Source organism: Hypanus sabinus, chromosome 16 (genome assembly GCF_030144855.1).
Source record: "Hypanus sabinus isolate sHypSab1 chromosome 16, sHypSab1.hap1, whole genome shotgun sequence".
Classification (NCBI taxonomy): domain Eukaryota; kingdom Metazoa; phylum Chordata; class Chondrichthyes; order Myliobatiformes; family Dasyatidae; genus Hypanus; species Hypanus sabinus.
In genome coordinates, this window is record NC_082721.1 from 23,804,400 (window position 1) to 23,829,806 (window position 25,407).

Consider the following 25,407-nt stretch of genomic DNA (forward strand, 5'->3'; position numbering starts at 1 on the left):
CTTACTAAATAAGTAAACATTTTTGTCATTTGTTGCCATCTCATATTTTAACAACTATTAAATAAGTCAAATTAACTTTAAAATGGGAGAGTAATAGGAAGATTGCAATAAAAGATTTGCAGAGAGCATTGATTGACAGTGCAGATGGGCTGACAAATGGTAAAGTGAACTGTTTTCTGTAATTTCAATGAGCACTTCAGATTAATTACATCTTCTAATAACAATTAAGTTGACATAGAGGAATCTAGATATAGGACAGAGGGAGATGAGTAAACTATCCAATTCCAATGACTACATATAGTGGTTACGAACTTTAAAAGTTAATGAGTTTGTAGAACAGATAGCCAACAACATAAAGTAACATGTTGAGGTTATATACAGCCTGGGAGCAGGCTCTTTAGTCCAAATGGTGCGTGCCTACCGGGATTCACGTCTAAGCTGGTCCTATTTGCCTGTGTTTGGCCCATATCCCTCTAAGCCTTTATCAGTTAGATTTCTTAGTCCATTTACCAATAAACTAAAATTATGGGAAAGTACGGAAAACCACGTTTTGTAAAGTGGGACTCGTAGAGCATATAAAATGCAATAAAACAGATAAATGCTGCAAGTAAATCGGGAAAGGAAACTCAGATAACAATTTAAAACCAGTGGTAAGAACTTATTTACAAAGGGTCATGATTGTTTGGATTAACCAAACAGATTGGCAAATGTGGAATCACTGGTACATTATAAACATGTGCTCTGTTGTGTGAGATGAAATGCTAGGTGGACAATATTTCAGCAAAAGTATGGTTGTTTCTTATCCTTTAGTTACTAAGCAAAGAAATATTTATATGACAGTACCCTTAATTTTGAAGCAGTTTTGTTTTACTATTACAGAGGAAGGATTTCTTGTCTGAAAGCACCCTCTGATGTCTGAATGTGAATTAGCAGCCAGTTTGTATCAAAACAAAGCTCATTCCACACACTTATCATTTTTCATACAGGTTCTTCTTAATATCCATCCAGTTTCTGCCTAGCTTATTTTGAAGCAATGTTCATGTGTTGTTTTAATCTGTTTAATATTTTCATATTAAACAAGGGGAAGTCTCACTTTATCCATCACCTCTTTTGAACCCATGCTGTTGCTTCCAGTTATAATTATCCCATTATTTGTTATGAGGTGATCAAGATTGAATACCAGAATCCAAGTGAGGCCTGAGATGATGTGCAAACATATCTGAGTGATAGTTAAAACAAGTTAACATTTTTTTTAAGTGTTAGGTCTTGCCCACTTTCTATCCTTTTAGTACTCACACTGTATCTGATCTGCTTCTTTGTCTTAGAGTCCAGTTTAAGAGGTGTGGAAGAGTACCATGTCCAATATGGATTCTCTAGCAATAGCATCTGTATCTACCATTATAGAATTGCTTAGACTGAGAGTTGGTGTTTGTAATAGCCTTATGTGTGAACCACATCCAGTCTCTACATGGAGAGTGCTGACCTTAGGTCACCTGTTTTTGATTAAAAATAAACATACCACTCCTCAATTACCAGTAAGTAGCAGAGCCAAGCAGACTAAATCCAAGTAGTGGTCTCCATGGAGTTAACTGATCTTCAAGGACTCATGATAAGTAAGAACATTAAAAAAAAATAAAAGCAGAAGTAGGCCATTCAGCCCCTTGTGCTTAATTTACCATTCAATGAGACCACGGGTGTTCATTTTGGCTTGATATTTTCCTGCGGAAGATATATATTGTTTGTTTTCCTTAATATCCAAAAAATGATTTTACTTTTTCTGGAATATACTCCATTGTCTTCTTGGGTAAAGAAACCCAAAGATTTGTAATCTTCATGGTGAATGTATTTAATCTCCTGTCTATCCTGAAAGGGCAAACCTTTATTTTGAGAATGTGACTCCTGATTCTAGACACTCCATTCATGAGAAACATAACTGCTTTTACACTATCAAATTGCATTAGTTTGACAAGATCACTTCTTACTTACCTGAACTGCAAGTCCAGTCTGCTTCATTCGTTTTATATAGGATTAGACATCTTAGAAATGAAATGCTGCAACTTTGTAGAAGTCCTATTGCAAGTACCAGATTTATTGATGGTATTCCAAGTCGAGCCTGTCCAGGACCCTCATATGAACATAGAACAGTACCACACAATGCAGATCCTTCAGCACTGGTGTTGTGCTCACCTTTTAACCTACTCCGAGATCAATCTAATCCTTCCCTCCCACATGGTCCTCCATTTGTCTTTCACCTGTGTGTCTTTCAAAGAGTCTCTTATATGTCCCTAATGTATCTACCTCTGCCATCAGTCCCAGCAATGCGTTCCATGCACTTGCCATTCTTTGTGTAGGAAACCTACCTCTGACATTCCTCCCCTATATTTTTATCCATTCACCTTAAAAGTATGTCCTCTCCAGTTAGCCATAACCACCTTGGGAAAGAGGTGCTGCTGTCCACTCTGTCTCTTATCATCTTGTACACCTCAATCAAGTCACCTCTCATCCTCCTTCTCTCCAAAGGGAAAGGCCTTAGCTCACTCAACCTTCTCTTATTAGGCATGCTCTCTAATCCAAGCAGCATTGTGGTAAATCATAAACACAAGAAATTCTGCTGATGATGAAATCCAAAGCAGCACACACAAAATGCTGGAGGAACTCAGCAGGTCAGGTAGCATCTATGGAAATGAATCAACAGTCAACGTGTCGGGCTGAGACTCTTCTGGTAAATTTCCTGCACCCTCTCTAAAACTTCCTGTACCCTCTAAAACTTCCATATCCCACATATAATGAGAACACCAGAGCTGAACGCAGTACTCCAAGTATGATCTAACCGGAGTTTTATAGAGCTGCAACATTACCTCATGGCTCTTGAACTCATCCCCCATCTATCGATGGCCACTATAACCAGGTGCTTTCTAAACAATCCTGTCAACTTGCACGGCAACTTTGAGGGATCTGTAGACTTGGACCCCAAGTTCCCTCTGTTCCTCCACATTACTAAGAATCCTGCCAAAAATCTTGTAGTCTGCCTTCAGGTTTGACCTCCCAAAGTGTATCACTTCACACTTCTCCAGATTGGACTCTAGATTCAACTTCTTACCCCAATGTCCTGTCAATGTCTCATTGTAATGTTTGACAACCTTCTACACTATCCACAATATCACCAACCTTAGTGTCATCAGCAAACTTACTAACCCACCATTCCAGTTCCTTATGTAAGTCATTTATAAAAATCCTGTCTCTAAGAATCCTCTCCGGTAGATTGTCCACCACTAATGTAAGAAATAAATGAAGTAGCAGTCAAGTTGTTACATTCAACAGATCTTGCAATACAGTCCAACACACTGTTTGCCTACCTAATTAATTTCTGTACCACCCTGGTAACTAGAACCTCCCTGGTCTCTCTGAACACCAGCACCTTTGTCTCCTGCCATTTAGAAAATCTGTCCACTTCTCATTCTTGACTCACTCTCTGTACACTTATTCATTCCTCTAGTGCAGTTGACATGTCTTCGTTCTTTCTGTCAGTATGAACATCTCTTTGTACACATTCTTCATACTGTTGTCTGTCATGTGGAGGAGATGGTTTCAGTATGAAGAGTGGGAGTATATGCGTCGCTCCAGAGTAGTGTTTCTTTCAAATTCTGTGTGATTTCTAGTTTCCTTTGTGCATATGGTCGCACAACTGTATTTTCTTGCTTTCTTCTTCAGCCAATATTGCAGCAGAGCTGGAAGCAAACCTCGGTTTAATTGAAGTAATCACTGGCTACCTGAAGATCCGCAGCTCCTATGCTTTGGTGTCACTATCCTTTTTCCGTAGTCTACATTTGATTCAAGGTGAAACTGTGGAACCTGGGTAAGTCACAGAGTCTATAGAGGTACCATTTCTATATGTAAATTATGTATGTATGATTTTTCAAATGTCCCTCTTTTTCTTGTTTTTGTAATATTTACCATTTCTTTCTAAATTTTATTGCAGTATTTGATTTGTAAAGATTTTCAAACTAATGTTGGAGGAAGACAAAAGGCAGGGAACTATTATTCAGCTAGTTTAACATCTGATGTTGACAGGATGCTACAATCAGTAGTCAAAGAAAAAATAGCTAACCATTTAGGAAAGTTTAATATATCAAAGCCATTGAACATGGCTGTATTTAAGGTGAATCATGTTTGACAACTTTGCCTAAATTCTTTCACGATCTAGCATGCAGATTCGATGGAGCAGAATCTGTAGATGTATTATATCTGGATTTGCAAAGATTACCCCAGGGCTGAGTTCCTGAACTTCATTTTTTTTTACTAATTCTATGTTCTAATTGCCTGGAAGAAGGGACAGAATGCAAATATCCAAGTTTGCCAATCACAGAGTAGTTGATTTGGTGAAAGGGTACACTGATGAGGATATTGTGATCTTGCAACAGCATATAGATAGTTTGATTAAACTGGTGAAAACTTACCAAAATGAGTTTAATGTGGAAAAGTGTGAGGTTGCGCATTTCAGGGGGAGGAATCAAAACGTGGATTATTTATCTAATGGGGAGATTGCTGATGAGTGAAGTTCAGAGAGCTGTAGACGTTCTTGTGGATAAATCACAACAAAATTGGCAGCGAAGTATAAGCTGTTAAAAAGATAAAAGCTATATTGGCCTTCGTTGCATTTGTATTGGAGTTTAGAAATTGTACACTTTTGCTGCAATTGTACAGGACATTGCTGAGGGCATACCTGGAGTTCTCTTCAGAATTTTAGCCTCTTTGCTTAAGATGGGATATAGTAGCATTGGAGGCAGTCCAAAGAAGATTCATCAGGCTAATTACTGGGATGAAAGGATTATCCTATCAAGGAACTAATTAGAATGGATTTGTTTTTTTTTTGGGGCGTCTAGGATAATGTGTTGAAACATTTATGACTCTAAGAGGGCATGACTTGGAAATTAATGACCACAGTTACAAAATACGGGTCTGGGTATTAAAAACTGAGATGCATAGAAAATTCTTCTCTCAGAGGGTGATGAATCCCTGGAATTCTCTTCTCCAGAAATTATGGAGGCTGGATCTTTAGAAGTATATAAAGTTGAGGTAAATACATTGGGTAATTGGATCAAGGAATTGGGTAATTGGGGAACTAACATGAGAGAGTTGAGGCTGGGTTATGTCAGACAAAATCATTTTGAATGAGGAAGTAGGCTTGAGGACAGGTGGGCTATTTCTGGTCCTGTTTTATCATGTGATTTTTAACATATGTTGCGGTAGTACATGAGGTACTTGCAATACGTGGATTTGAATAAGAGCTAAAACCAAAGGAAGACTAGAGAATATGGGTTCCCGGTTCACTAAATTATACAGCTAGTTCATTCATCTGTTATGATGTAGGCAGGAGGTACAGAACCCTTGGGTCCTACATCACCAGGTTTAGGAACATTTATAACCCTACAACTTTTGAACAGTACGGTGTAGCCTAAAATGTTTCAATGAAATGTAAATGGACTGAAATGTATGCACATCTAGCAAGAAGTGACATTTGGAGGGTTGATCCAAAGTTTGGTCCTGAAAATAGATTTCTATTTACAGAGAGCTATGAAGTGGGAGACGGAAGTGGAGAGTCTAAATGGTTTGGGTGGGAATTTCTAAATATATTTATACAAAATAATGATAGATGACATTTCTGATTTGCACCTGCACGGCATGTTACCAGGTGTTCCTTTGTTTAATAATCCACAAAGAAATTGTATGTTTATTTTTTATTTTTCTCTTCCAAATCTAAATAAGAATTTGTATTTACTTTCCATGTTTGTTCTGCTTTTATATTTGACGTCCAGGAATTATTCCTTCTATGTATTGGACAATCAAAACTTACAGCAACTGTGGGATTGGGACAAGCACAACCTGACTATTACCCAGGGCAAAATGTTTTTCCACTACAACCCCAAGCTGTGCTTGTCCGAAATATACAAGATGGAGGTGGCTACAGGAACCAAAGGGCGACAACAAAAAATGGATATTGCGCAAAAAACTAATGGAGACCAGGCATCATGTGAGATTTTTAAATCATAATATTAAATCTTTATAGGTGATGGGGTCTTTGTTTAATAATCACACACAAAACAACATACTGTTTCTTTGATTTTCTGTGGTTAAGTTGCGAGTATTATCTTTTGATAATATTAATGTGGATTATTCTTTCTATGTTAAGTAATCAGCATTGGAGAGTCCCTTCTATCAAATCTGCTTGTTACATCCTGAAAGGCCTCAAAAAAATAAGATATGTAGATATATATGAGCAGTTAATCTTTGAACTATACAGCACAGAAACAAGTTCTGAGGCCCATTGTTTATGCTGACCATCAAGCACCTACTATACTCATCCCTACTATGCCTTAGCAATTCAAGTGCTTGTCTAAATGCTGCTTAAATGTTGTGAGACAATATGACTTAATTGCTTTCTCAGGTTATGAGTTCCAGACTTCCAACTACCTCTGGGTGGAAAAAGTTCTTTCTCGGAACCCCTACGAACCTCCTTCTAATCACCTTAAACCAATGCCGCCTGTCTTGGACAACTCTCCATAGATAGCGGATGGGGTAGATAGAAATTGCTCTCATAATTATATACACACTATCATTTAATACCGTCTCCATTTTAACTAACGTTATTTTAGAATTTTACCATCCCAGCTGAAATTTCCAAAACAATACCTTGTTCCTTAGTGAATACAGAAATGTGTTTATTTAAAGCCTGCAATATAAGTTGTTTAAAATTTTTCTCCACAAATTTCAGTTATCCTCTCTGAGTCTCTTTCTTTGATTCCAGGAATAACAATCACATAACTAACTTATACGCTGTGCTGTAACTGTAGCAAAATCCCCTAAGATGCTTCTTGGGAGTGTTATCAAACAACATGTAACACCCATTTGGTCACAGAAACACATGTTTAAAAAAAAAATTGGCAAAACAGCATTGGAAAAAAACAGAAACTCCTGGAAGCAGTCAGCAGATCAGGCAGCATTTGTAGAAAGAGAAACAGAATTAATGTTTCAGTTCAACATCAAAAGAATTGGAAAAGTGAGAAATCAAGCTAGTGTCTTGTTGGCTTCTCTATAACTTCAAATGGTTGATTTCAGTTGTAATGTTCTGATGAAGGGCTTTCAATCTGTAGTGTTAACCTTTATTTTATTTGACACATGTTGTGTCACCTGCTGAGTGTCTCCAGCATTTTCTGTTTTACCTTGGATTTCTGGCAACTGCAGATATTTTGTTTTCAAAGGGATAGAGAAGGTTAGGCAGAGATTCCAAGAACTTGAATTCTTCATAGCTTGAAGGTATAGCTGCTAAGGTAAAGTGAATAAAGTTAGATGATGAAGAAGCAAGTGTTGACAGAATAGCAAGGCATTGGATCCAAGTGAAGCTCCCCTTCGGTTAACATGTACCATCCTGATCTGAAAAATAATTCTAAAGAATTCACAATATTGGTAATTACGATCGTGTCTTGGATCGCACTGGTTCAGCACTTTCTCAGTAACTATCAAAGATTGCTAAAGGCGTCAGCCTTACCAATAGTTCTCACAATCAGAATGTATGAACATGTTTTTATCTCTTTACCCCTTAAATCCCTCTCAAAATGATAAAATCCCCAATAAAATCACTCCTGAGCAGGGTGTGTAAATCTTGATTATATAATCCAGCATTTGCAAACTTGTTAGCATTCTAATCTGATTCCATTTCAATATCTACAACTGCAAAGACCAACTCCAACTTTGTTAAGCTACCCATCTGCAGGCTTTGTTCTAAAAAAATATAATAACTAATAAAATTTCAAGAATTTTATCATTAAATAGTCATTTCAGTAAAATACATTCATTGTCACCAGTCACAATACATTTGCTTACAAGATTGACTCAATGTTAGTTTATTCACATAGTTTCCATGAGCAATACATTCATAAGGTTTTAACTTAGTTCCACTTGCATGGATTTGAATAAAAGAAGGCTTTCATAGAACCTTTTGTGCGACAGTTTGCGCCAAACTTTGGTCCGTCCCTTACCATTTAGTCCTGGTCATTGGAAGGCCCTGGTCTGCAATGTACGTCATGGACAGACAGCTATTAGCACTGGAAGACCAGCTTTGTATTGAGCAAACTGGAGGGTGATCAAATGGCAGAGCAGACTCAAAGGACCAAATGGCTTAATTCTGCTCCTATGTCTTGGGGTCTTGTGGTCCTTGGGCTAAGAGGATTGATCATCCATAGCTATCTTCCTTTTTGTGAGGCATGATTCCATTTACTGCAGTTTTTTTTTCCATTTGATGGCAATTGACACTAACTTTACCAGGACACCTTGCTACACTCGGTCAAATTTTGCCTTGAAGTCAATGACAGTCGATTTCACCTCGCACCTGGAATTCAAATCTTAGTCCATGTTTGAACCAAGGCTAGTAATGAGGTCTGAAGCAGAGCAACGCTGGCTAAATCCAAACTGCATTGTTAGATGGGTTTTTTGTGATTGAAGACTGACAGTGTTTTGGTCACAGTAGCTTCCTCCACTTTGCTGATAATTGAAAATAGACAGTTTGGGCAACGCTGTCCCACCTTTATATCACTGTGCTTCCTTTGCTGGTTGAGTCTATCTTGTCCATGGGAGAAGCCATGCCCATGATTGTGATGAAGGAGTCTGGAGTATTATCTCCATGGAATGATTCTGTGAAAATAAATGTTTTGGGCTGTTGTTTGACAAGAAGTGTATCCAATGTGGACACCAAATTCTATATGTACAAGTTGAACTTCAATAAAGACTTTGGCAAATATACTCTCCAGGCAAATTAACAGTGTTAACCCCAACTTATCTACCTTCAGGATAGTGTGTGGTGATTGAGGCTGGCTATGCCTGAAGGTACTGACAGTAAAAGCTTTCTCAGAACTAGCCAAGTAAGGAACAAAGAAAGAAAAGCACAACCTTAAGGCACAAGCAAAAGGGAAAGTTCCAGGAAAAAAATGGATAGTCAGTATCTTGTGTAAAGGGAAACTTGTACCTGCTACCTGAAAGGAAGGCCCAGTGACAAGTTAAAGTGGATAAGGGACTTACAGTGCAAGGAAACAAGTTCTCTCATAAAGTTCTATATATCCTGCCCTGACATATTAATTGGTGGTAAATTTCAGAAGTTAGATCTGTGGTCTTTGACTACACTGCTTTTGAGTTGTAGCAAACCAAATCCCAGTAAATCCACTAAACCCTGTTGCTACTTTATGATGGTAGCAAATTGTGCATTGACACCTAGGATTTGCAGTTTACACTATGGTGTATGTTAGTCATCTTTCTTGAAAATGTTTCCATGGGCAGTCTTTGACAATATATTCCATTACCTGACTTTATAATTGACTCGATTGATGTAATGTATGTAAACAAACACAGCTGCAAATCAGCATCATTAATGTATTGTGGAGGAATGGAGCAGCCCTTCTGGGTGCAGTATGTTTCCATAAACAATAATATGTCACGAGGTAATCTGTTCTGGTGATAATATTCACACTCACAGATTGCCATTATTTTAATCTTTATAGCACAAGTCAAATTGTTCTAATAACTCCCAATACAGACCAAACTAATACATAGGTATATCCAACAAGTTACTTTGTAAGGCTCATGGATTTCAGGTCATTTCTAGCAAACACTGGTGTTCAGAGGTTCTATATCCTGTCTGAGCTCTGCTAGAATGTGTTTTTGCTTAACTGATCTGTATTTTCTCTCCTGGATGTCAGTTGTCAAAGTAATGCAAGTAATATTTGCACTGATGTTTGTTAATTTCCTCCTGTGTTATACACTTAAATATATTTTATAGCACAGTTATTCATTCTTTTTACATCTATTTTAGGATCCCATCTGTCCTACTTTGAGTTGCATGCTCTGAGATTCTCTTGTCTTTTGACTAAGTGGCAATTCATATTTGGAGGATTTTTAGTTGGGTGGGAAGCTGCGTCATGCTCAAAAGCAATTTCCAAATAGTTTGAGAAACAAAAAAACTAATGGAAATTTTCTTTTCCTGTCCATGCATAGGTGAAACCCAGCTCTTGAAGTTTGTTTACAATAAAACTACAACTGATAAGATTGTGTTGAAGTGGCAGCCCTTTTGGCCGCCAGACTTCAGAGACCTTTTGGGTTTCATGGTATTCTTCAAGGAGGCGTAAGTATCATTTTGAGTTATCTGTACATAGAGTAATACATGCTGTTCAAAATTAAAATACTGTGTACTTGGGTATGCAGTTTTCATTTCTTTGTTTTTTTTTTAATGTCTGTTTTGAGCATTCCTTGGGTGGTTGTGCAGTCAGCAAGGTTCATGGAGGAAAGAATAGTGTTCCTGCCAGTAATCACAGCTCTTGCTCTTGGCAATTAAAACCAGCCCAAATTCTTTGCTCATTTTTAATTTTCCTTGACAAAAGATGTGAGGGTGTAGTTGATGAAAGAAATGGATGGGAAACAAAAGATCATTTGAAGTGGGCTCAGTGGCCTTTACCCTATTGCAAAAAAGTATCATATGTATGTTATTTGTTCATTTTGCTTAACAATCTGGGTACAAACTGTTCACAACAGCACCATGCATCTTTTTCCATTATACTTGATTTAGTTTACGAAAATAATTAGTAATAGGAATACCTATTTGTGAATGCAGTGTAGCGTAGGCTGTTTAGTAGCAGCAGTGTGCACTGCTTAAGAGAATGCAATCAGCAACTCACCAAAACTGTCTGAAACCTGTAATGTAGACAAGTGCATGAGAACACCAACTCTTAAGACCTGTCCAAATGTTAACACAACAAATAAAGCTGATTAAACCCTCAAAAAAAGAAGCAAAAATGCCCTTTGATGTTTTCACAGGATTACTGTAATAAACATTCCTGAGCCTTTCGTTCCCAGTAACTGAACAGATACCATAGAAAATCAGGCAATAAATGTCTTAGCTATTACAACAGAGGCTAGCTATTCTGTAGCAGGTGGCTCACCTCTGACCTCAAAATCTCCTGCAAGGCATCTTAGTGTGAAAGCACACCAACTGTAGTGAGGCCCCAACAGCATTGAAGAAATACAACAGTCTCTGGGATCAAATAACCCCAATAATGAGGCAACTCCTCCACCCCCTTATGTCTATCCCCTCTTCTCTTGGTTTACCTGACCTGCAATGTGTACTTCCCAGTAGAGACACTGAAGCTACTTAAAAAGAATAATTACCAACGCTAAGAAGGATAGGGAGTGTTGGTGTATCGGTATACCAGTAAATTGCAATCGTCAAACATAAAACCTTTTCAAAGCCACTGGATCAAAATTCTGGAACTTCCCATCTAATAGGAGTGCCTTCAAGACATTGATTATGGTGGTTAAAGAAGGCATAACCCTGTCACTTTCTCAGGGATAATTTGTGTGGGCAGACAGATGTCAGCTTCCCAGTGTTGTTTGTAACTTGAGGGATGATAGGCAGGTTATCCAGGTTAGCAGTAGGTGATGAACAAAATGTCCTGTTGGCAGCAGGTTAATCGGTTTGTCTCTATATTTGTGGGTTTTTTTCCTGAAATAGGCCTTACCAGAACGTGACCGAATTTGAAGGGCAGGATGCCTGTGGAACAAACAGTTGGAAGGTGGTAGATGTGGAACCTCCTGTGCGAGCAGATGGGAAATTGGTTAATCCAGGGTCACTGCTTCTCGGCCTCAAACCCTGGACGCAGTATGCAATCTTTGTCAAGACCCTACTCACAATAAGTGATGAGAGGCACAATCATGGAGCCAAAAGTGACATTGTCTACATTCGCACCACAGCAGGCAGTATGTGTTAATACTTTATAGAACTAATTTACATAGTTGTCCATCATTTTACTTGCTTGGATGTGCTATCTGCTGTTTACCATTATGAATTTCTATGTCTACATTCGTTATGAAAACAATTGATACTTGCAACCTCCCTTCAGGGTAGACATAGTAGACCTACAGCTTAGCCTTGTCCAATTCCCTGGTTGCTTTAGAGAGAAAATCATCAGCTCAACCAGCTCGGCTTTCTGAATTACTGTACATTTTTTCCATTTGATGATAAATATTATAAAATTTAAGAAATAAATGAAAAGTTAATGTTTGATTTTTAAAACAGTCATTTATATCTTCATACACCCGCCCTCTAATTCTCTCCTCGACAAAGTATGGCTCTTGATGTCTGTGCTGTAGCTGTTGTAAATCAGGTTGTAACTATTTCAAAAGGTGAATTATTTTTTCTTCTTTTCAATTTGAGCACTTGGTTTGAGGGACACACCAATTATCCTTTAGTTGAGGGCACTAAGACTCTGTCTGCCTGTTCATTTCAAACCACCCACCAACCAAAGTACCACCCGCCTTGTTTTTGGCAGAGTCTGGGGATCCACTTATGGCCCTTCAGCCTATCGAGAACTAGAGTGGGAACAAGTTATCCAATGGACCTCCTAAGGAGGAATGGATATCTCCACAAATAACAACTCCAACACCTTATCCTCAGGATCCCCGAGTGCATGTTTCTGTTATCCCTCAGCATTTATTGCCCATACTGATGTGTGGCTTGCTCAGTCTTTTCAAATTATGCTTAAGAGCTTTCGGGGTTTTGAGTCACTAATAATTACACTTGGTAAGGACTGCATATTTAGATTGCTAAAGAACAATATAGGACCAAATGGGTACCACAGTGGTTGAATATTTCTGATATTAGTTTTATTCAAAATTTATTCTATTAAATCATTATCTTGATAGGATTTGAACTCACCTCATTGAGTGCCGTGAGTCAGACATGGTGGAATCCAAAATAAAAGCAAATTTTGCTGGAAGTACTCAGCAGGCCAGGCCATATTTGTAGAAAGAGAAGCAGCTAATGTTTCAGGTTGAAGACACTTCATCAGAACAGACCCACCAAGTATTTCCAGCATATTTTGGTTTTTATTTTAGATTTACTGTTACTGCAGGTTTTTGTTTGGTTTTCAGTTGTTTAGTGGAGCCCAGTTTTTTTTTTAGCCTGTCATCGCTTGCACCTTAGTTCAAATTTAATTTTCAGTCAACCATAGATGAACACCCATGAATACAGCCAAATGAAGCAGCATTATTCAGGGACTAAAGTGCAAAACACAGTATCAACACACTCGGCACAAGGTAATAGAACACGTAAAAGATATCGGTAAAATACAGTCACACACAAAAAAAAAGAGCCCAAGACCCTGAGTCCATGAATCTTGCAGTAGTCTGCAGTCGAACACGGTACGGCTTGCCTTCTGTTGAGTGAACACTGGAGAGGGGGGCAGCACCAACTCCAGCATGAACACCATGCCATACCGCCTCTGGGACACCTCTCACCTGGGCAGCTATAAATGGGCAATACCACGGCTTGCGGCCAAGTCTTCACTACGACCGAGGCCATGCAGCTCTCCAGCTGTCCGCCAATAAATCAGTGAACTGGACTTGCAGCGTTCCCACAGTAACAATGTCCAACTGGGTCTTGCAATTACAAGAAAAGTGACGGAGGCAATCACTTGCTGTCAGACTGCACGCCACTTTTGCACACTGTCAATTCCACCACTCTGATGCAGACAGCAGCACTCTCCGTACCAAGTCCAGCTCCTTCAGTTTCTCTGCCAACAAGCAGCCCGCTGCTGGGTTAGATCTATAGTATTTTTAAGTTATTAATGTCCAGCAGGATCTTTCAATCATAAGTGTTTTATTAAAAGAAAATAACTCCTCATAGAAGCCACTGCTATCAAGCGTGCTGCCATCTTGATCTGTTAATCTTTCAGGTTTGTTGCAGAGCAGCTTTTGACAGCAAACATTTCTTTTCTCATCTTAACATCTGAGTCCCCTCTAACACAAAACATCAGAGGTGTTTCAGTGTATCTCTGTTTGTTTTGCTCAAACCTTTGTTACTGAGAAAGCACAAACTGCAGATTGTGGACTAAATGTAAACCCTCATGCCATTGAAATTCAGTCCATGTAGCCAGTAGAAGCAGATGTATGTTTTTGATTATGCTGGTTTCTCATTATCCATACTTATTTCACAAGTTCTCAGAGCTTAAATTTCATCCTTGCTAGTTTACTCTTTTGAATTTACTGTGTTATTCTGCTTGGAGAGAGCTGCCCTTGTAAATTATGTAATTTCATATGTGAGGCAAATGGGGAAGCCCATCACTGCTGATAAATATGTCAACTTACAAGGATTCTGAATTGCTCCTGTTATGTATTCCAGTTCCTTCAGTGCCACTGGATCCAATATCAGTTTCCAACTCCTCCTCCCAAATAATCTTGAAGTGGAAGCCTCCAACAGACCCTAATGGTAACATCACCCACTACCTGGTGTTCTGGCAGCAGCAGCCGGAGGACAGTGAGCTGTATGAGTTTGATTACTGCCAGAAGGGTAAGTAGCATCAGGGCATACTCTGATGGACCTGGTCCTGATATTGACTCCTCTCACTGATGCATCTACCAATCTGCTCCCTTTCCAACTTCCTGTGTTCCAAGCATCCATTTTTTTTAAAGTCAGCTGCTTTAGCAGAGACACAATCAAAAACTTGTACTCTCATCTAATAAAAGGTGAACTTGTTCAGTCACAGTAAAACAATGGGGAATTATGTCAGGTTTTATGCCAGACAGCGCTCTCAGATCTGCATGAGAAGGCTGTGAGTTGAACCCCATTGCAGAGATCACCTATAAAACAAAAGTCGCACACTTTAAGTTGTCCTGAATTGTCAGTGGCTCATTTTTTCCCCTATTAGTTAGCCATAAAAATCTTATGGTTGTAGTTCATTTCAAACAAGGAAGCTTTCTCTGTTGACCAAGCCACTGTTCATTTCTCAACCAACACCTAAAACAGGGTATTATTTAATTGCTATATAAGAGCTTGCATTCTGCAGGTTTGTTCCTGTACTTTTCTCCAAGAACAGTAATTACAATTCAAAGGCACTTAAATAGGCAAAGCATAGAAGGATATGATCCTCATGAATACAAATATGATTAATGCAGATCATCAAGGACCTTGGTGAGCCCAAAGAACCCAATCATGCAGAGCACTTTCATGACTTATAACTTTGTGAGCTGTGTAGCATTTAGAGTTAGTACTATAGTATCAGCGGAGATTTTGAATTCACATTCACTGAGGGAGTCTGATCTCCATTCTTGACTCTTGAGTCTGCTATCATGGGTCTAAACTGGGATTGACAGAGTCGACACAATTGTATGAGATTGCCTTGCTTCCTCAGTATTTGGTAGCTGGTAGATATGCCATGTAGACCAGAAAATCCTAGTTCAATCTCTGATTTTCTAGTTGACCTTGGAGCACCAAAGTGTTCAGCCGTGAAATAGAAAAGTACTTTTGTAAAGTGCTGATGAATATTGAGGTTTTATACCTATTCTCTTTGAAATACTGACTAAAGCTCCATTATGTAGTCTCATGTGAAAGATGATTTGTAAGTTCCTGTTGGGCAATGCAACTTGCCTATCTGGATTTTAGCTCACTATTTATAAAATAAAGGAAGATAAAAAGGTGAAGACACCACTACTGATACAGTGGTTGCTACGAATCCTTGTAACAACACAGCTCAGCTCTGAAACAGAGGTGGTTTGGGTACAATACGGCTTCAGTTAACTAGCTGGACAGAATAACAACAAATTTTTTGATCCCTGTCCATTAGGATTAAAGTTGCCATCTCGAGCATCTACGACTCACAGTGAAACTGAAGATGTCCAGAAGCAAAACCAGACTGATGTTTGTCAGGATTTAGGTGAATGCTGCGCCTGTCCAAAAACAGAGTCACAGCTCAAAAGGGAAGCTGAGGAGGCCGCCTTTCAGAAGAAGTTCGAAAACTACCTGCACAATGAGGTTTTCATGATCAGGTAATGCAAGGGCAGAAACCCTTTTTACTCTTCAAACCTAAGAGTAGAAGGAGACACAAAGAATTCCATATCATATTAACTGTCTTTGGAGGTCCTGCCTAACGTGCTAGGCTTGTTGTCTTATGGAGCTCAGTGTCAGATAGGATGTATATCTAGTAGTCCCAAGCATTTAACACCATCACCCAAGACCACTTTCTATTCCACTGCTGATGTTTATGAATTGATTGAGAATCTTTGGACTGTTTCTGGGTGAAAGTCTCCTATGTTCATGGCATGAATTTATGAAGCAGTTCCATGCATCTTGGACAGATAACTCAATAATTTTACCAATGCTCAGTATCTAGAAGTTTATTCAGTTTGTCACTTACTTTGCTCTTTAATATGGAATAAAAGATAATAGAGGAAATTTTCATTTAAGCAATGTCTGAGGGGAAAGGAAACAAAATCAGTCAATTGCTCCTGTCACAACTTCTACGGATCCTTAATCTGGATTGCTTTGTTTCTAGTGTTATTGTGCCCCCTTGTGACAGTAAGTGTTTTCGGGTGCTCCAGTTCCCACATCTCGGACATGAAGGTTGGAAAGTTAAGTGGCCAATGTAAATTGTCCCTAGTGGTCAATGGTAGAATCTAGAGTTTGATGGGAATGTGGGGAAAATAAATAGCATTAGTGCAAAATTAGTGAATATGGGTGCTTGATGGTTAGTGTCTCGTTGTTCCAAAGGCCCTGTTTCTGTACCGTATCATTCTGTGACTCTATAACAGCTTCATAAATGCACACAAGAGAAAAAAGTTAAATTGCCCTCTGGCAGTTTTCTAATGAAGGATAACAGAAGACATTTTGCCAATTTTCCCTTATGCAGATGAGATTGTTCAAACTAAAACACTGTATGCGAAGTAATTTTTCCAGTGTTTTGCACAGTTTGAATACATTGTGTAAGTAGATAGGACATCTAAATAATGCCACATTTCTTGGCTTTTGAAACACTCTGTCTGACTTTTACCTCCTTGAATCCTAATATTGGTGCCAAAGGCTTTGGAGCTTGCAACTGGGTCTTTGAATTTAAATCATTCTGCATTTTCTACTTTGAATTTCTTTTGTGGTCCCTCCCCTTCTCTTAACCACTGCACTTTCCCTTATGTTCAGGAAATGAAGTATTCACTGCTAAAAAGTGAATAGCCATTATCTTGGGAAATGGTGGAGTAATCTGACATTGACGTTAATAAAGACCAGAAGTTCTGCAGATGCTGGAAGTCTTGAACAATGCCCACAAGGTGTTGGAGGAACTCAGGCAACATAATATCTCAGTTTTATTTACCCATCAATCACCATCAATACCCTATTTCAATAAAGGTGTCAGAGTCAGTGCTGGAAATTTCCTTTGACCACTCTATCACGCTCAGCATCCACTTTGTGTTAGGAAACCAGCAGAAATTCAAAGCACTTGCGTACAAGTTTATGTGTTGACTTGTTTTTTGAGTTTTCAGCTGTATTAAGTCCTTTTCTCCATAGACTGAGGGCATAGAAACCCAAAGTATTTCTAACACATTTTTGCTTTCTAAAGCTAAACTTGTGTTTTGCCAGTGAGTTAAACAACAGCCAAAAGGTTGTAATGAGAGATCAATAAACAATGACCTCCCTTACTATGACATTTTTTTTTACATTATTGCATGCCCTGAAGCAATTATAGGTTGGATGTTGTTGGCCATCTCTGGGTATGCTAGTAGCTAAAGCATGCCGAGTGTTTTTTTTACTGGGACTAGAATGTTTGACTTACAAGAAAAGGCCTGCCAAACTGAGGCATTTTTTCTCTAGACTGTAGGAGCTGAGTGGTGACCATATGGAAGTTTATAAGATCATGAGGGGCATGGATTGGGTAAATGGTCATGATCTTTTTCCCAAGGTAGGAGAGTCGAAAGCTTGAGGTTTAGGTTTACTATAATAGAGGCAACTCAGCTAGAGATTGGTGGGCACGTGGAACAAGCAGCCAGAGGAAGCTGAAGAGGTAGATACAACTGCTATGTTCAAGAAACATTTAGACAGATGTATGAATAGAAAAGGTTTAGAGAAGTATGGGCCAAACAAGGAAAAAAGGACTGTCTGGGATGTACATCTTAACCAGCACAGATTAGTTGGGCTGGAGGACTCTGTTGCATAACTCTGACTACTGACTAATCTGGGAAGAAATAAAATCATTGGCTAAAAAAAACACTTATCCAAATTCTATCACATTATTTGATAGATAGATAGATACTTTATTCATCCCCAAGGGGAAATTCAACATTTTTCCAGTGTCCCATACACTTATTGTAGCAAAACTAATTACATACAGTATTTAACAGTATAAATATGATATGCATCTAAAATCACCCTCCCAAAAAGCATTAATAAATAGCTTTTAAAAAGTTCTTAAATAGTTTACTAAAGTGCATTGAGTCATAACTTAAGCTCAGTCCTAACCCCGGCACTTAACATGTCTTGCCCCTGGTGGTTGAATTGTAGAGCCGAATGGTGTTGGGGAGTAATGATCTCTTCATCCTGTCTGAGGAGCATTGCATTGACAGCAACCTGCCGCTGAAGCTGCTTCTCTGTCTGGATGATGCTGTGCAGAGGATGTTCAGGGTTTTCCATGATTGACCTTAGCCTACTCAGCGCCCTCCGCTCTGCCACCGATGTCATACTCTCCAGTTCTGTGCCCACAACAAAACCCACCTTCCTTACCAGCTTATTAAGACGTGAGGTGTCCTTCTTCTTAATGCTGCCTCCCCAGCACGCCACCACAAAGAAGAGGGCGCTCTCCACAACTGACCGATAGAACATCTTCAGCATCTCACTACAAACATTGAATGACGCCAGCCTTCTGGTTACTCTTTCACTCTTCCAAAGTAAATTCACTCAGCAGCCAATTGATAAAATTGAATATTACTGCATATAAAGATGGTGCAGGATGATCTGTTTAACAGCTTCCTTGGATAAATGATGCAGGGAGCGGATTTGATTGTAGAAGCAGTGATGGTGATGCTTAACCTTGTCCTGTGTCTGCTAATGTTGACTTCTCTAAGTTAGTTGAAACTATCTGTAATTTTATAACATAGAAGTTTATTCAGATTTAGATTCAAATTTATTTATCATATGTGCATTGAACCATACAGTGAAACGCCTTGTTTATGTTAACAACCAACACACCAAAGGATGCGTACAGTTATTGTGTACAGTTCTGGTCACCAAATTATAGGAAGGATATCAATAAATTAGAGAGAGTGCAGAGACGATTTACTAGGATGTTACCTGGGTTTCAGCACTTAAGTTACAGAGAAAGGTTGAACAAGTTAGGTCTCTATTCATTGGAGCGTAGAAGGTTGAGGGGGGATTTGATCGAGGTATTTAAAATTTTAAGATAGAGTTGACATGAATAGGCTGTTTCCATTGAGAGTAGGGGAGATTCAAAAGAGAGGACATGATTTGAGAGTTGGGGGCAGAAGTTTAAGGGAAACACGAGGGGGTATTTCTTTACTCAGAGAGTGACAGCTGTGTGGAATGAGCTTCCTGTAGAAGTAGTAGAGGCCAGTTCAGTTGTGTCATTTAAGGTAAAATTGGATAGGTATATGGACAGGAAAGGAGTGGAGGGTTATGGGCTGAGTGCGGGTAGGTGGGACTAGGTGAGATTAAGAGTTCGGCACGGACTAGGAGGGCCGAGATGGCCTGTTTCCATGCTGTGATTGTTATATGGTTTTATGGTGTGCTGGGGGCAGCCCGCAAGTGTCACCACACTTTCCAGCACCAGCATAGCATGCTCACAACACTCGGCAAACAACACAGAACACAACAAGCAGAAAAACAATAGCAACAAACCAAACAACACACACAAAATGCTGGTGGAACACAGCAGGCCAGGCAGCATCTATAGGAGAAGCACTGTCAACGTTTCGGGCCGAGACCCTTCATTACAACAAAGCAACTAACCAAGTCCCTTTCCTCACCCCACCCTCCCAAAATCCCAAAAGTGACCGAGTGTCGCGGCTGGTAAAACCACTGCCTCACAGGGTCAGAGACCTGGTTACAATGCCGACCTCGGGTACTGTCTGTGCTGAGTTTGCACGTTCTCCCTGTGGTCATGTGGATTTCCAGCCCTGTTCCAAAGAATTGTGGTAGGTTGATTGGCCACAATAAATTGCTCCTAGTGTGTAGGTGAGTGACAGAATCTGGGGATTGGATTGGAAGGGGTGCTGTTGAGACATCAAGCTGAGGGCTGAACTATTCTGAAGAGGAGTAGGGAAAAATTACCGGGGTTTAGACTCAGCAGGAGAGAAAGTAGGCCGTATATTTACAATATGGGGCATTGTGTGACCAATGGGGTTGAATGGCATTTCCTTGTATCAGTTGCCCATAAACTCCTTTGTGGCAGAAGTCACAATGTATCCTGAAAGCCTTGGGTTAAGAGTGGACAAACAGAAGAACTGGGCTGTGATATTGAGGTGTCTTTTCAATCTAGGTATGGCATATGATAACAGCAAAAGCTCAAGACTGGGTTAGCTTAAACACAGATTGGTTGCTCTTCATAAGTCCTGAACCCCTCAACTCAATCTAAGATTAATCTATCTATCTATCTCTCTCTCCCCCCCTCTCTCTCTCTCTCTCTCTCTCTCTCTCTCTCTCTCTCTCTCACATACTCTCACTCACTCTCTCTCTCACACACACACACACACACACACACACACACACACACACACACACACACACACACACACACACACACACACACACACACACACACACACACACACACACCACACACACACCACACACACACCACACACACACCACACACACACCACACACACACACACACACACACACACACACACACACCACACACACCACTCACTCCCCTCCCCCCCGAACATTCAGGTTTAGCCATCCATTGAGGAACTTTAATTGAGTAAGCTCCCTTTGTATTAAATTCAAAAGTCCAATGTATGTACATTTGGTCATTCTTACGAATGGTGGAACCAATCTCTTTGTGCCTCTCTTGGTCATTGATTTTTTTTACTAGTCTTACCTGCTTTTGCTGCCAGTCATTACAATACTGTGGACATATGGTTACCATTTTGAATGATTTCTGTACATTTATCCTACTTGTGGGCAAAATTACTTATGGACATGTATAAAACAAAACCATTTTGTCAAACGAAGATGGCTAAGAAGATAAAGTTGTTTTTCCTCACTGCCTGATCTCTAGCTCTTAGCAAATGTATTTTTCTTATATTATAGCTCAGACTAGCTTGATTTGGTAGGGTGCAGAATGTGACTACAGGGCAAGGATACTGAAATTTCATATTTTTAGAAATCGGAAAGGCCATGCAAATTTAAGTTTCTGAGAAAGTACAAAAAAAAGCTAGTAGATGAGCAGTATGTTTGCACAAGTTTTTTAGTCCAACTTCTTGTACTTGATTGCAAAAATAATAATAATAAAAATATAATGCAATAAAAACAGTCTTTAATCACCCAGGAATCAAACCCCCAGCCCATATTTTCAAAACAAAACTCGTTTAAAGTGATGTTTTACTTTTGCAGACCTACACCTCAAGAGAGTGGTACTAAGGACAGTAGGTAAGGGAGTGCCTGAGTTATGTGCTTCTGAAATCATGCTGGGTGATGTGCAGGTGGCCGTGTTTTTAATTGTCAATAATTTATAAAAAGGAAATCAAAAGAAATAAGCCTAATTATATAACTGCTCTGGAAAGCCCTCTGAAAAATGATTAATTATGCTTTTGCTTTTTATTCTGTGAATAATCATGTGTTTTGCACAAGTATAACCAGTGAATGTTTTTTGCCACTGATATTTACAGAGCTAACTGCCCTTTTAAACAATGAAAACTTCAGGCTGGAATTATTTGTACATTGGAGTTCCCAATATGCACAATGTTCTCAAGCCACAAATGCGTCCCTCAGCTTCTTAAACGATGTGTTGATATTTGAGGTGTAGACCTAATATCAATGCGTGGTCAGTAACCAAAATACTCATCCACTTTTTCTTTTTGCAGATGCTGATGATCTGCTACAAATTCCTAACATTTTTGTTAAACATAAGATGTTTCTTTCTGCTGCTTCCTTCTCAGGCGTCCACTAAAATGCACAACAATTCTCTCCACCTCTCATAGTTGCTGGGATGTATACCTGCCAGTATACAGTTTTTTCCATGTCACCGCTGATTGTTTTTGAATGCAAGCAGGATATTGGTGTAGTAGGAATTTGCCAGCAGATGTCAATCCCATCCAGACGTGACACTCTTTACAGTTGAACCCACTGGAGTGTGACTGAAGCTGGCCAATTTCTTCAAAATCCAGAACTGAAACCAAGTGTTTTTGAAATATTCCACCATAACTTATTTTGTTCCTTATGATCTGTAAATTCTATTGACATTTTTAAATCAACGGAACAGTGCGGTAAATAGTGAGCTCACATACAGAGCTTTGTCCCTGGGTCCCATTATAGACTGAGCCTCTAATAGTTCTACGTACATCTTTTTCTCATGCTATTTAAAAAAAGATGAAAAAAAGATAATTCATGGATTACTATTGAGACATATGAAACTTAGCAATGAATCAAAGACTTGCATGTATTGCTCAAAAAGTGGTGCAGTGCATTGAATCATCAGTACCGGAGAAAAAGGGAGCTGCTTCATTAATGTATCGGTTCCCCAAACACGATTATAATGGATCAATGTCAAGGGAGCTTCCAATGACGGTAATGCAACAACTGATGAAATTTTCATAATTTCATCATTTGGCAAGTCAAATTAACAAAGTTATGAACAGTTAATGGAATGCTTTCGAGAAAGTTTGCTTGATAGGGGTGGACCCTATCAGAGACCGGCCACTTTAAATCCAATTAGCTAGACCAAGATTAATTAGTGATCTCGTAAAGAAGGATCTTTTGCAAAGGAGTGATCATAACCTGCTGGAATTTCACATTCGGTTTGAATGTGACAAGCCTATATCCAAAGCTTAGGGTCGTAAACTTAAGTTAGGCGTGAAGGGAAAGTTGGCTAAAGTGCATTGGGAAATTAGATTTGAAATGTCTGGACAGGAAAGCACATTTGGAGGCAGTTAACACAGAAATCTCTGAAAACTGGTATTATTTTTGTTTGGGTTGATAGGAAATCTATGAAATAAACTATTTAAAATTGGTTGGGGAGGCCCTTTATTGAGTACTTGCCCTCCTGCATCTGACAACAGTGACCAGTGGATGATTGATCTGTAAGGTTCAGCTTGTTAAAACAAACACAGTTTGCTGCATTATTATTTGGAGGAGATTAACAAGCTGTGATTTATCTTGCAAGGCATCTGCTATGCCCTGTTGCACCTCCCTCAATGTGAATTTTTGCATTATGAGGGGTCCCTCATTAACTGAGGAAGCTCTGTATAGAAGATTCGGCTAATAGATTTTGAGGGATTATTGTTGAGGCCAACTGTCAGATTAGTCTGATTTTATCTGAATGGTAGAACAGAATCAGCTTAATCCTGGTCCTTTCTATAACTTGATTGATCTTGTGATCTTAGATTGCTGGTTAAGGACAGTTTATCCATGTGGAATTGGAGCAGTTGCTGTCAGTCCCAAAAACAGTTCAGAGTTGATGATGAGAAATTATGTAACTTTAAGCAGTTCCCTTATCCATTGATGAATGGAATTTTATGTGCTGATTACTCTTAGGTTCTGTACCCTGGTGTATTGGAGGACTGAGTTAGATTTACATTCTTTTGATTGGCATTGTCTTCAGGCATGGTTCAGTCAGTGTTTGAAAGTTTGTTGTGTTTCTAACTTGAAGGCTCCCGATATGAAGCAAACAGACTGAAAATTGTTTTCTGGAATGGTGATTTGTGATTGGACAATCAAAAATAATACTGCTTCCCATCTCCCTAGTCCGCAATCCTGGAGTTTATAAGCTAAGTAATACTGGTTAGCATTTGTGAGTAGGGTCTTTCATTGGTTTTTCATTCTCCTTCTCTCCCTGCACCCTCAAAACCACCAACCAACATCCATGCCCTTGATAAACCTGAACTCATTCAATTGCTGGTGATTAAATATGGTATCTTGAGCTATTTGCTGCCCAATTCCTCACTGAGCTGGATGCTTATCTATTGAGACTGATGAAGTTCACAGCTGTCTCTTAAGGTTAATACCACATTGCCTAATGTGTATATACAACTGATAATCCTTGAGCAAGTAACATTTTCAAGTATTTTTTTGATTTCGAAATTTGAGTACAGACTGGGCATCCAGTTATTTTATGTTTTAAGAGCACGCTGCATCAGTGAAGTAACTTTGCAATGCATATTTGTGACCTGGTTTTATCTATACCCTATAGCACTTTAACATGGGTACAAAAACTGCTCTAAACATTTTAAATATCCAGGCTACTGTGTTCTTGGTACAGAGTGTTTGGATATGAGTATATTATTCATCCAATTGGATTACTTGACCATTATCACTTTTGCCAGGTTAAGTTGTTGCAGGGTATAATGGCTTTAATGTGCCGCTTTTTTCCACTCATGCTCTTGCATCTTTGCTATTGTGTTTTCACTTGCTGGAAGTCCCCTCATTGACGCAGCACAGCTGCAGTAATGGCACTGCCTGGCATCCTGAAAGGGGCAAGTTAACAGCAATTAAAAATGAATAGAAGTGGCTGGTGATGTGGAATGAGTTTGTGCAAGTCAAGTTCACTGGTAACATACTTTGATACAATCTTTGTTTTAAACGTCATGGATTAGGGCAGTGATTGAGAAACTGCAGCACAAGATCCTTGTATCCATATTCTTTGTGCGACCTGCAGGATAAAAATGAAAACAGTTGGGAGGCTGTGTCCTTGCATTGCCTCCATCCTTCAGACATCAAGTCATTTGAGTTCAAAGTACAATTATTATCAATGTATACTATATACAACCTTGAGATTCATCTCCTTACAGTCAGCCACAAAACAAACCCAAGAGAACCCATTTTTTAAAAAGACTGTCAGACACCCAATGTGCAGAAAACATTAGTGCAAACAATAAAAGTGAGCAAGTAACATTCAGAAATGAAGTTCACAAAAGTGAGTACACAGCCTCAAAGCCATGAGTGCTATTTCATAAGTAGTCCAGTGTCAATTAAACAGAGTAGAGACTATCCCCCAGTTGTTCTCTGCCTGTTCCCCAAAAAATGGATGGTGTCCTATATTTTTCCAGATGTGATAATATGCTGGATACCTGACTTGATTGTTATCCATAGCTGGAGACAGGGAATGCCGAGAGTAATAGTTCAGATCCCACCATGACAGTTTCAGAAGTTGAGTTCTGTTAAACCAAATGGGAAGCAAAATAACTATTGTCAGTAAAAGTATCACAGTGTTCAAATAAGGACAGTGTTCTTCACAATTGTCCATTGAGGAGCAAAGCTATTCTTAACTGATCTAGTTAAGGTGTGACTTCAGTATACCTGTGGTGTGGTAAATTTTTAGTGGCCCTCTGAAGTTCCCTCGAAGCTCTTCCATTTTCACAAACTTAATGAAA

The 25,407-nt window shown here is 39.1% G+C and overlaps 1 protein-coding gene across 2 annotated transcripts in view; it reads left to right on the top strand.

The window, feature by feature from the left end:
• Nucleotides 1-25,407, top strand: part of LOC132406081 (insulin receptor-like) — a 217,360-nt gene that overhangs the window by 163,417 nt on the left and 28,536 nt on the right. The window contains exons 5-11 of one of the 2 annotated variants that reach the window (XM_059991287.1): nt 3,712-3,856; nt 5,817-6,031; nt 10,042-10,168; nt 11,552-11,796; nt 14,219-14,386; nt 15,660-15,861; nt 21,434-21,469. In XM_059991287.1, coding sequence (XP_059847270.1) covers nt 3,712-3,856; nt 5,817-6,031; nt 10,042-10,168; nt 11,552-11,796; nt 14,219-14,386; nt 15,660-15,861; nt 21,434-21,469 — 1,138 coding nt within the window. The remainder of the gene's footprint in view (nt 1-3,711; nt 3,857-5,816; nt 6,032-10,041; nt 10,169-11,551; nt 11,797-14,218; nt 14,387-15,659; nt 15,862-21,433; nt 21,470-25,407) is intronic. The other variant, XM_059991288.1, reaches the window with a different exon arrangement.